The 12457-nt window shown below is 46.3% G+C and overlaps 1 protein-coding gene across 1 annotated transcript in view; it reads left to right on the forward strand.

Annotated features, from left to right (window-relative positions):
* Window positions 1-12457, forward strand: part of SLC25A12 (solute carrier family 25 member 12) — a 466840-nt gene that overhangs the window by 292380 nt on the left and 162003 nt on the right. Inside the window, exon 10 of the mRNA XM_085645302.1 lies at window positions 9853-9937. Within this exon, the coding sequence (XP_085501428.1) occupies window positions 9853-9937 (85 nt within the window). The remainder of the gene's footprint in view (window positions 1-9852; window positions 9938-12457) is intronic.

Here is a 12457-nt window from a genome sequence, read left to right on the forward strand (position 1 = left end):
AACCTCAAACACAATTATCTATGAAATAAATGTCTAAAGTATTCAGAGCTATTACACTTTTCTGATTACAGACAGCTACCTTCTGTATTATAAGAGCATGCTCTGGTATTATGAATTATGTTAAACATGACAGGTTTGCACACTATCATGCAGTAAACATAGATTAGGGTTATAAAGTTCACCCAGTAACAAGCAATCACTTTCCCAACCTGCAACAATACCGTAGTATAATACGAGTGTCAAAAAGAAATGCTACCTAAGTTTGTGAAAGGGTGAGGATGCTTACTCTTCTTTACGTGGCATAGCAAGCTACACAAAATGCAAGTTCATATCCCTAAAGGAAAGCTCCTGCGTTAGTATTTAGAAATATATTCTGAATCCTTGAACACAAATGGTTTCCTAGAATACTTCTCTGTATCCAGTTTAGTATTTTACTGAATCTAAATGTTTTCCAAGTAATCATCAAGAATGTTCTTAACTCTGTCAGCCTATCCTGACCTGAAGCAACTTTCTTACAGAATTGCCTCTCACGGACACTTGGACCCATAAGGAACCTCTACCCTGTGACTTCAAAATGGTTGCCACCACTTGAAAACCTTCTGAGAGTCTTGTAGCTTCATGGGGCATGTAGCTTCCTTGACTGAGTTTGGGTATTTCACATAGCGTGTCTGTATATCTTTTGTTTGGCCACCTGATGCTTTATCTTAGCCCATATGAACTGGTCTACTGCTTGTTGCAGTCTGTTGCGGAGGTTGGAGTGGGATGATTTGGAACACAAAAAGAACCTTAGGGCAGGATTGTCATTTTAAGTGCTGCCGAACCATGACAGTCCTATGTTATGCCATATGCAAAGCCTCTTTGCAAGTGGCACCAACACCCTATGCACACTGCCATCATTTCCTTCTTAATGCGTGCACCACCAGGTGGTCTGGAATATCATGGTTGGCACGCACCTTCTATTGTTGAAAACACAAAAGCAGAAACCAAGTTGCCACTTGTCAAAGCAGAACCTATGGGTTTATATGATAAATTACGCACAGCCATCTTTTCTTTCTTATTGGGGGCATCCAGAAATAGCTTGTTTGCAACATTAGAAAATACCATTCTTATTCCTCCAGATTTCCAGTACCTCATTCTCTGTTGCACGCACGTTAGAGTTGTCTGAGGGACGTCACTGCTCTTTTCCTCTATGACTCACAATTGGTGGTACATGGGTCTTCTTCACATGTCCCTTCTGCTGCACAAGAGACTGCTAATCAGGTTGCATCTACTTTCCAGGGTGTTTTGCTGAGTCTTTCATCCCAGCCTTTCATCTTCATGTTGTCAGCCTGGCTTCTGCGGTCTTGCAGTTAAGACACCAGAAGTTTCTTGATGATTGCATGGCCGTTCTGAAAGAGGCAAAACATAACTCTTGAGGTCTTCATACACATTTGAATGGAAGAGGTTCTGCCTGTGGTATTTCAGCAGGGAGGCAGAAGCGAGAACATGCTGGAGACAGTACTATTTAATCTTCTTTATTTAGTAAAGTCTGGTTTAAAGTTCTCTTCTACTAGAGTGCCTTTTGCAACCATCACTGTATACCGCAAGTCTCCTACTCGGGCATCTTTTTTCTCATATTCCAGTGATTTGGCATTTCCTGAAGGGCCTCAGGAAAGTGTTTCCCCCAGTTAGAAGGCCTTCTGTATGGGAATCAAATGTTGTACTCTCCAAATTCATGGCTCTTCTTTTAGATCCAATACAGAAAGTTGATTTACTGCACTTTTTATGGAAGGTTGCCTTTTCGTTGCTATGACATCTGCCGGGGAGAGTGCGTGTGCTTCAGGCTCAGGGTACCAGTGAACCTAACATGATATTCCATCATAACAAAGTATCATTATGAATGCAATGTTTTCCTGCTCCTAAAAGTTGTTTCTGGTTTTCGCATTCATGTTCTTGCTTACTTTTTCCCCATATCCAACATCAACAACATTGATTAACGTCAATGTCTACAGGGTCTACTTTATTTCTGGGTATAAGACTAAAGAGATTCGTACGGTCTAACAGATCTTTTTTAGGATATTGTGGGGACCGGTATAGCTTCTTCCAAACAGACCATGGACAGGAGTATTGTTTATTGTCTTATTACCAGTTATGAAAAAGCTAATGGGTCCTTACTTGGTGAGCCTAGGGCCAATTACACTAGCAGGAAGGTGGCTACTGCCGCTCTAATGAGAAATGTCCCCAATCCTTTCATTTGTAAGGCTGCCACAAGGATATTGGTCCATATTTGTGTTAAACATTGTTTCAACTCGGAATCCTAACTTTAGTAGGTCAGGCTTCTGTTTGTAAAGTTTTTGCCTAAGAGCTCAACTCTGTGTTTCTGATCATGCATTTAAATGTGACCTAGCTTACTACTCTCCTTTGCATTTTATGACTGTCGGAGAGATTGCTGCGGAGAATACGGGAAAGTTAGTTACTTGTGATACTAGTTCCCCACCACGAGTATTCTCTCTGAATTCATAAAAGCCCCTCCCATCTGCCTGCTTTAAGGGCAACAGATTTTGAACAGGATGCTCCAAATATTTATTTTCCCTTCCAAAAAAGAACTGCCTAACTTATACCTTGTTGGGCATGATTTTACAGAGCAGTCTTCCAAGATTCTTTAAAGGAGTAGAGTTGAATTCCTAATGTTTGTATTCTTTGGATTTTCTGTTTTCTTTTTTCCCTATAAGTACAGTGTGTCTCGAGTGGTGTTTTCAGCTAAATGCACTGTGTTTTCTTCGAATATTTAATTATAAAATGTAAATGTTGCTGTTTTTGGAATGGTTTTTATTTAATTGGATGAACTGGGAAGCATGGAAAAATAAAAGTAATTGTGTTTCGGGATCTCGTAACTGTGAAGAGATAGTCTACCTTTTATGTCATTTGGGAGAATATCCATGGTAAACAACTATTATGTAACGTATGTAACTTTTCCTTAGAACTCACATCCTTCTTCTAACACCTCCCAATAGGTTACAGTACATTCTTTATCTAACACTTGAGGAAACTTATCACCTCAATAAAGACAATATTTCATCAACTTTTTCAGGAGATTTTGCAATGAGACATCAACCAAAAAATCGAAACTGAAGAAGGATACTCACTTAACACTCTCAACAAAAAAGGCAACACCCTGAATCTACAATTTGTCCTTTCAAAAATAATCATCCCTGGCGACCCTTCAAACTGGTTTGGACCAATTATTTCACAATAGTTTTCCACACATCTTATCTAGCATTTCACAATAAAAGACAATCTAGACCTCAGAAAATCTTGAGAAGAAATCTAAAGGATACAGGATAGCTCCTTTCGTCAACTCTCTCAATATCTTATATTTTTAAGTAGACCATATACATCTCTACCTTTTGAACATCAGAAACAACCTTGCCTACTTCACAATATAATCAGTTGCAGGCAAACCCTTTCCTTCTTGGTTAACTAGAAGACTCAATGCCTGTAAAAGGATAACAAGAAAACATTGAGAAAATTACTAACTGAAAATACACTCCAAAGTCTAAAATAACACACAAAAAGGTTCATAAAGACTGTGCTTTACTCAGAAAAAACGTTTTAAAATGTATCAACAAAGCAGTAAACAATTTAGTGCACTCTTACAAACTATCAAACTTTGCACCCAGTGCAGCAATTTAAAAGCAACCATAGTAAACAACATTGCTAACATCATCTCTTAGAAAATACAGAAAATCCACATGGAATTCAAAAGAAACTCTCTAGCAACACCTACCTCACACATACAGAAAAGAGGCACTTCAAAATTATCATCCTAATCCTTTCAGAAGTTAGATGCACTATTATTGTTGCATATCATTACCTCTACCAATCCCTTCTCAGATGCTGGTAACACTGGCCCTGCTTCAGAAAACATCTGCAGCCAACACATCATACTCCTAATTATCATAATTACAAACTCTTACAAAGAAAATGGCTAAAATCTGGACAGGTCGTACCTTCAGAATCTGAGACCAGTCTACAAGCTTCCCTTTCTGTTAAAAGTTCAAATAAAAAACAGTTTCAAGGCAACCTCTAACACACGTTTCTAACGACTACCTACTGAATTCCTTTCCAATTTGGCTCTTCTGCGGTCCATCCCTTCGGTGTCTGTGCCAGCCCGCTCCCCCAGCCAATCTGCGGCAGTCAGTTGTATCTCAGTTCGAGCACTCGCCGCGGCAAGTAGGCTATTGCTATTCTGCCAGTGTCCTAGTCCATCTTCTGCATTTGTCCAGTTCCTCTGGCTGCGTCAAAGTTATGGGAACCAGTGTGGATGCAAACCAGCAGCTCAACCCTCTCGTGTGGCCAGAAGCTGTTTTGAAGTTATTCCTTCACTCGGTCCCCGCTGTTTTCTTAAAGCGAGAGGTGCCTCTCATACACTTCTCAGATCCTGTGGTGCTTACTTCAGTCTCTTCATCCCCTGGCTATCCATGAAGCCCAGCGTTTTTATTTAAGTGCCCTGGGAGCTGTAATGTTACAGAGGTGTCTGTCTCTGTTCTGTAGGCCGACACCCCACGGGTCATCTGCAGCAGGATCGGGCGCCTCTCTCAAATGGGGCCCACGGTCCTCTACCAGGCCTCAGACTCCTTTTTACGTGGCCTACATTACCTTTTCACTGTGGGCCACCATAGAGTTCCTAGGGTAGTGCAGGCTTAGCTGTATGGGGGCAAGTTAATGTGGTTGTCCTCCACAAGGTGGGGGCAGCCTTGGGCCATCTTAGTGGGTAGAGGGGCCACACCTCCTCACCTTTCTTCTGACATAAATAGTGTCTGTCAGAAAGGTCTGCCTGACAAACACTTTATTTTCAGGTCAGGCAACCAGGAGCTAAACATGCGCTAAATGTGCAGGCTACTGGCTGCCTGAGATGAACTTTGCCATGCTGAAAATGTCACAGCTCCTGTGGACGTGAGCTCTTCAGTCTGGCAAGGCACCTCAAGGCCCTCCCCCTTGTGATGAGAGGGAGCGTCACTGATTGCCTCGAACCTGGACGCTTCAGTTTCCAGCCCTGAAGTGCCCAGGGCCGAGTGCCATCACTGGCACCTTGTCACAGAGTGGGGGTGTGGTCAGGAACGATGACTGACCCCATCCCACTCTGTGACGAGGTAGAAATTGGTACCGCCCCTGATTAGCTTACTCAAGGTCAGCCATTAAGAAAAGGCAGCAGCCCCAACCATCCTGGGACCCCTGAGGCAGAGCTTTACAGTTAAGTGTGATTTGTTATTGTTATGTTTGGTGTGTACATGCATGCATGTGTGCATGAATATTTGGGAGTAAGTGTTGTGAATGAATGTGTGTGCACACGTGTGAATGCATGTATGTGAAGGAGTGTGTATGTGTGTGTGTCCCATCCCCACCCTCTCTGCTAAAATTAACGGCCACCACTAGTGGGACGGGAGCCTGGCCATCACCAATCCCCCAGCAGCAGCAAGTTGCTGTCTTTCCAGTCTGGCCCCTTCAGCTTCCCACTTTCTAGTCAGACGCCTGTGGTTAGGGAGAGAGTGCCCACTGGCCAATTCTTCCCACTGTGATTTCCGGTGTGCTGTGAGCTTCAGGCTGCTTCTTTGTTTCAGGCGCTTCCATCTTGCCAGAGCTGCCAATAACCTGCCATGAAATCTTTCCACATTGGACACAGCTATGGTGCCATAGAGCTTCTTCCGCCGTTGTTCCACTGTTCGGGGCACTCTGTAGCGCTGGTCCACCACCAGCCAGCTGGACCAACAAAAAGAAAGTCAGAATGCTAGTTTCACATCTTGTTGTGTCACTTGAACAGGGGTACAAGTGGATTTGAAAATATTAGGGGTGGGCCATCTTGGCGTCCCTGGACGCCACCATGGCGTTCGACACGCTCGAATGGCCCTACATCTGGGCGATGTTGGCGAAATTTGGATTTGGCCCGGGATTCATCAGTTGGGTCAAATTGTTGTACTCTGACCCATTGGCACAGGTGGTGGTGAATGGTCGAGTCTCGGCCCCATTCGTGCTGGGACGGGGCACGCGACAGGGTTGTCCCCTGTCGCCGCTCCTTTTTGCATTGGCCTTGGAACCCCTGGCGGAGTGGCTGCGGTGGCACCCTTCTATCCGAGGTCTCCGTTGGACCCCCGAGTATGAGGACCGCGTGTCCCTCTACGCTGACGATATCCTTTTGTACTTAGCCTCCCCGCGCAAATCATTGATTGTCCTGGTCGATGTTCTGCGCTCCTTTGGCCGTAATTCAGGCCTTGTCATCAACTGGGCTAAATCCTGTGTCTATGTGCTTTCCGGGAGGCTCCTGTCCTCTCTCGGGGCTGTCCGATCCAGATTGCCTCGCAGGGATTTCGATACCTGGGGGTCTATATTACGCTGGACCCGGTGGCCCGCTACGAGCGAAACTTGCTTCCCCCCCTCCAGCGCTTGAAGGAGGACGTCGCGCGCTGGTGGCGCTTGCCGCTTTCGCCGCTCGGCCGGGCGGCATTGTTCAAGATGATGTCATTGCCGCGCTTTTTGTACGCTCTCCAGAACACTATGGACTTGGTCCCGGCGCGCTACTTCCGTGAGGTGGAAAGCTTACAGCGCCGTCTGTTTTGGGACGGGAGGCCGCGTATAGCCCTGGCAAAATTGACGCTCCCGTGGTACGACGGAGGGATTGCCCTCCCGGATATTAAGCGGTATTACTGGGCCTCCCAGTTAGCTGCAATTAATCACGGCTTCTATGGGCCCGCCCTAAACCCGGCATTTGAAATGGACAAAATGCTCCTGCCCGGTGGCGACTACAATCGAGCGCTCTACACTAGCGTGCCCGATTCCCGCTTGACGGGACCCACGCGTGTCAGGGTGCGAGTATGGCACGCGGCTAATGCAGCTATGGGATGGAAGGACCGTTTGACCCGGGCGTCACCGTTGTATGCGTCGGAGAGGCTTGGCTCTTTGTGGACCTCGAAGGGCTTCGAGAGGTGGGACATGATAGGCATCAGTACAGTGGGAGATCTCTGGACGAGGGGAGGATTCAAAACATTCGAGACGCTGCAGGCGGAGTTTCAGCTGCAGGGCAGTGAATACTTTCGCTACCTGCAGGTCCGTCACGCACTGGGTTCCGTCTTCCCAGACGTGGCCTCCATCCCGGAGTCCTCCCCCCTGGAGGATAGAGTGCTAGATGGCCACGTTCCGGACAGCACGATCTCCCTCATTTACAAGAAATTGATAAATGACCGCTCGGGCTTACTGACTGGCCTCCGCGAGGCTTGGGTTGCCGATGGGCTGGAGTTGGACGACGAGGACTGGATTTCCGCGGTGGCCTCTCCGAAGGAGGTGGCCATCCCGGCTCGCCTTCGCTTCGTCCAGCTTAAGATACTCCACCGGGTGTATATGACGGGGCCAAGGCTTCTGCGTATGGGCTATGCCGAGGATGGATTGTGTAAGCGTGGGTGTGGTGCTTTGGCGACCTTTTTACACATTCTGTGGGAATGTCCGAGGGTGGAGCGATTCTGGCGTGGTGTGCATGAGGTCCTGCGAGCGGTTACACATGTCGCGCTGTTGCCTGAAGCGAGGAGATGCCTGCTGAATGTGTGGGAACCGACTGATTACTCGGTTCCGCAGACGCGATGGGTGACTCTGGGATATATGATAGCTAAACGTGACATTGCTCAGCTGTGGGGATCCCAGAGACCCCCGGCGGTGTCGGCCTGGAAAGAACATATGGATTGGTGCATGTTCCGAGAAAAGGTGGTATATGTGGCGCGGGGTAAGCCTGGGGCATGGGTGAAGATATGGGGCCCCTGGAACGCCTACCGCGGGGGTATTTGCGAGCCGCCGTTGTTGCCTCCCGCTTCACCAGCTCCATCCCCATAGTTGACCCCCTCCCTTAGCCCTGGGCACATTGTTCTCCCAGTCCCGGATCAGTTTCCCTCCCCCTCTCTGGATTTCTTTGGATGGTTGGGGTCCCCCACTTGAGGAGCACGTGTCGTCATTTTCGATCGTGGGTTGCCTTGCGGGTGTGGTTTTATGTTGTTGTGTTGTATAAAACGAAACCGTATTGTGGGTTCAGAGTTATGTGGCCCACGTTGTTGATACCTCCTGCTTTATCGTCTATGCAAAGCCAAGTGCCTCATTGTATGTATGTCATTTGCTTCTGTCACTTTAGCGGCCGGCCGGAAGGTTGTAGGCCCATACTTGTATATATTTGAGATTGCAATAAACGGTTTAAAAAAAAAAAAAAAAAAAAAAAGAAAATATTAGGGGTGGGTGGAACTTGCGGAGTTTCAACCACCCCTATGGAAATCTGCAGCCAGTGGCGTAACACAGGCCCCCATAATCTCCAGGGGACCCCCTCAGCACATTACTCTGGCGGAAGAGCTCATGATTGAGTCCGGAGGGGGCCCCTCCACGTGCCTTGCAGGGGGGCCCCTCTCAAGGTTCGTTACGCCAGTATCTGCGGTGTTAGATAAAAACTTGGTGAGATTCTGCAAAGTTACCCTGAATGGTGGAAATAAGCAAGAAGCGCTGCTTGCACTGTAATTTAGCATCAGTAGAGTGAGCAGTGCTGAAAAATCAGCTCTAATGGCACCATGCGGTACGCAAGATCATCCAACCATTTGAGTTAATTTTGCTGCCCCTTAGGTAGAAAATCTACTCGAGCGGCAGCAAATCTACTCGAGAAGCAGCCTTCTGATGGTGACCCGCTTGCGACTGCCCACATTAGAAAATGGTGCTATGGAACGCCAAATCTTGCCTGTGCTTACATTTTGGAACTTCACAGGAAAAAGTTCTGCCAAACAGCAGTTTGTGGAATTTGGCCAGAACTCTACATTTGAAGAAGGTCTGCAAGGCCTACTCAGGAAGTCTGCGGCTGTTTTACAAAATTTAATAATATTAAAATGAATATATTAAATTTAAAAACGTTTATACCGATAAAGAAGGAAAATGAAAATGTGAAAACTTTTTCTGTATTTGATTGTGAATTAAACAAAATATTTCCATATTTTAGGATTTGTTTAGAGTATACCTGTTTCTGTACTTTTGTACATTGTTTTGAGGTTTAAATCACAGAAATGTCCTAGGCTGGGGGTGAGTGGCTTCCAATAATAAATCATTGGGGGCCCCCAAATTCCATTAATAATTCAGTGGGAGTCCACAAAGGTCAAAAGGGTAAGAACCGCTGCTCGAGATTACATGTGGTTGGGGACTAACATGTGGGAATTGGTATTCACTCACAGAGTTCTGCAAATTTGAGTCTATTTTCACCTGTTGTGTTACCAAGGAAGTTTGCCTGCTCAGCGACGGTAAATTGTCTGTACCTATGGTGTTCTAGTAAATTAAAATCATTCCCGGTGTGGCAGGAATTAAAGAACGGTGCTAATGAGGCCCACGGTGGTAATAGTTGCGCTATACCAATACTCCAAACATGAAATGCGCTCACGAAGTCAGTCGTCTATTCTCGCTACTAGGGCATGCATTCAAATCTAGATTTGTGGAAGGCATTTATATGTAAAAGGGTAGAACTGTGGGCACACATTGAACACCACTCTAATAAGAAATGCCTCCGGCCAATTGGAAGAACTTACTAAAAAAAGTCACACAGTTTGCAAAAGTACTTTATTAATTTACAGACAGATTTGAACTGGAACGCTGTGGTCGTTTTGTATTTGTATTTGAATTCTACTGGGTACAATTTACTTACGTAAAAAAAACAAATCTTACTGTAACATTAATGCTGGCTGAGCACTTGGTAAACCGTCTGATCTGTAATGAAACGTACACACTGTGTTTTTTCTTGGTATTATTGCACGGGAGGCAGCCTGCTGGGCTCTTCGTTGCCCTTATAATTTTCCTTTCCTGCTTCCTCCACAGCAATCTTACGGGGATTTGGGTCGGCCGATCTGGCTGCAGGTCGCAGAGTCCGCTTACAGGTTCACCCTGGGCTCCATTGCTGGAGGTGAGTGACATGCCTGCGCGCGCTTCTCCGGGCCGGCGCGCTGTAACATTATCTCCTCAGACGGGTGCAGACGGGCCGAGATGCCGCCCATTGTTCGGGGCGGGAGGGGAAGCGCGCCGGAGCGCCCCTGGCTCCAGGCTGTCTTCAGGGCACAGCTCCCGTAATCACAGAGGCCTTGTAGGGCTCGGGGTAATTATACGAGATGCCGCCGATACACACCAGAAATCTGAGGGAGCGAAGAATGAGGAAGCGGAGATCAAAGAGATAGTGCCTAAAAAAAATAGAATCAGAAGCACGTCTTCGTTTCCAACTTGCTGGCTTTGAAGAGTTTGCTGTTTAGTGGGAATGCCTGGTCTAGACTGTATTGTTGCTGTTCAATACCTGAGGCTTCATTAACCAACACAGGTCACAGCGTTCAAATAGTGTCTCGGTTTTGTTTTCTCAAAGTAACGTGCTAAGGGTGTCTCTGTGTACAAGCATTAAAAAAGGTAAAGAATGGATGATGTATATGGATAACAATCCCTGAAAGACACACATTTTGTGACGTGCACAAGACACACGCCAAAATGCTAATTTTTAACGTTTTCAGCACATTTCTTAACAGTTTCCCCCCGCTGTTTTTACACTTCAACATCAGAATGTTTACAGACTGCACTGCCGATGAGATGATTCCGTTCCCTGATTTTCTCTTCTGATCAGTCATAACAACATGGAGGATGGCAAGTGCTTAATTTGTCCCCCCCAAAAAATGAAGCGCCATGGCCCTTGTCAAGAGGCCACTGCAGCTTACATTACTCATTGCTCCCACTAGCGTTGCCAATTGCACTATCACAACTAGCCATCACACTCACACAAGTGTGACAATTTAGACTTTAAATATACATTAAAATGGCTAATGCATGCCGCCCAAGCTATTCTTATAGCTTTGGATGGCAGGTATTAGTGATTTTAATGTATATTTAATTATTGCACAACAGTTGTTGTGCTTCTCAAAAAATAAGACAAACAGCGCCACCGTGTGGCAGGCAGTCATGAGAGCCGGCCAGTGTTGAGTAACCATCAGCTCAAATTAAGCACAGGGGTCACAGAGGCAGAGGAGTGTCACCCCACTGCTCTCAGAGCAGGAAAAAGGAAAAATAAAATGATAATAACAATGTTATTATCATTTTATTTTTCGGAGCTACGGGGGTTAGGGCGGGGCAAGCTGGGGTCACAGAGGGAGGAGTGGTTCATGCACACTCTAAGTGCGCATGATGTTTGGGCCGGCCAAACAGTCATGCGCACTTTGCATGTTCCCCACAAGGCTGTAATGCATAGCCTGATGAGGATCACGCACAGGCTCCCAGCCCCTGTCTGAGCGCTGAACCACGGTGCTCAGACAATCACAACATGCATTGTGATTGGCTTAGGGGAGCCTGTGTGCTTCCTCCTTCCGGGACTCCCCAGGAAACTAAGTTAAGGAGAGACAGCAGCCGTGAGACGGTAAGTGGGTTTTTAAAATGTATATTTTGTCCCCCTCCTCCCTGCCCCGCCACCTCCATTTCCTGCCAGCCACTTCTAATTAAGCACTGGGTGAGACTAGCCTACAGCGCAATCAGGCAGTGACCAATGGGCTGGATGCTAGATCAGTGTGTGGCCAGTTTCTTAGCAATTTGTGGGCCTGTTTTATGGCTGTCTGGCCCAGTTTTCACTGTTGATTTGCCTGATATTACTCCAAGCATTGCCTGCAGCAAACAAAAATGAATACAGTCTTTCTTACCTTTGAAAATACACATACGTGTCTTTACAAGTTCAAAACTGGCTGGATTTGCAAATGTGGAACACTTTTTTAGCTATCTGGTTCGTTAACTGGGCCACTTTTATTTTGGTTACCTGGGCCTATTATATTTCCCAGTCCGACTCTGATCAACATGCACAGCAGTAAGGGCTGGTGTAGGGATAGCAAGCATTAGCAGTTACTACCTAGGTGCTGTTACTTGCAAGTCCTGTGATTTACCTGACTATAGGTTTATTGGGATGCTTTTTGCTAGATTACTTATTTGTACCCATTATAAATTAGTGTTTATAAATTTCAGCACTGAGTTTTGAAATTCTCCCTTTAAAAATACAATGACCTGAGGCCCAGATCAGTGGCTATGTGGTATAAGTTCCCTTCCTGTCCTGGGTGGTTAGGAGGGGGTTACTGCTTGCCTGACTCCAGACTGCAGTATAGGAAGCAGCTATAGGTGCAGAACCACATCATTCCTCAGCGCTTAGATGCCTGTGGGCTGAAGCACCATATACAACTGATGATGGTTAACATTATCACCTCTTCATTCTCCTCCTCGTCAATCTCCTTCTCCCTCCCCCTCCACATCTTCTGGAGCCAGTGCTATCCACCAAGCGTCTGCTGCATTTTAGAACATCGAGAAGCCTGACCTTGGAATAACCCATCTGACATTTACTGCATGGAGAACCAGTGTCTGTGTGCGCAGGACACAGAAGCCTTGTAGGGACAGTGATCAAGGCTGCTGAGGCCAA

The sequence above is a fragment of the Triturus cristatus genome, chromosome 3_1 (assembly GCF_964204655.1).
Source record: "Triturus cristatus chromosome 3_1, aTriCri1.1, whole genome shotgun sequence".
Classification (NCBI taxonomy): domain Eukaryota; kingdom Metazoa; phylum Chordata; class Amphibia; order Caudata; family Salamandridae; genus Triturus; species Triturus cristatus.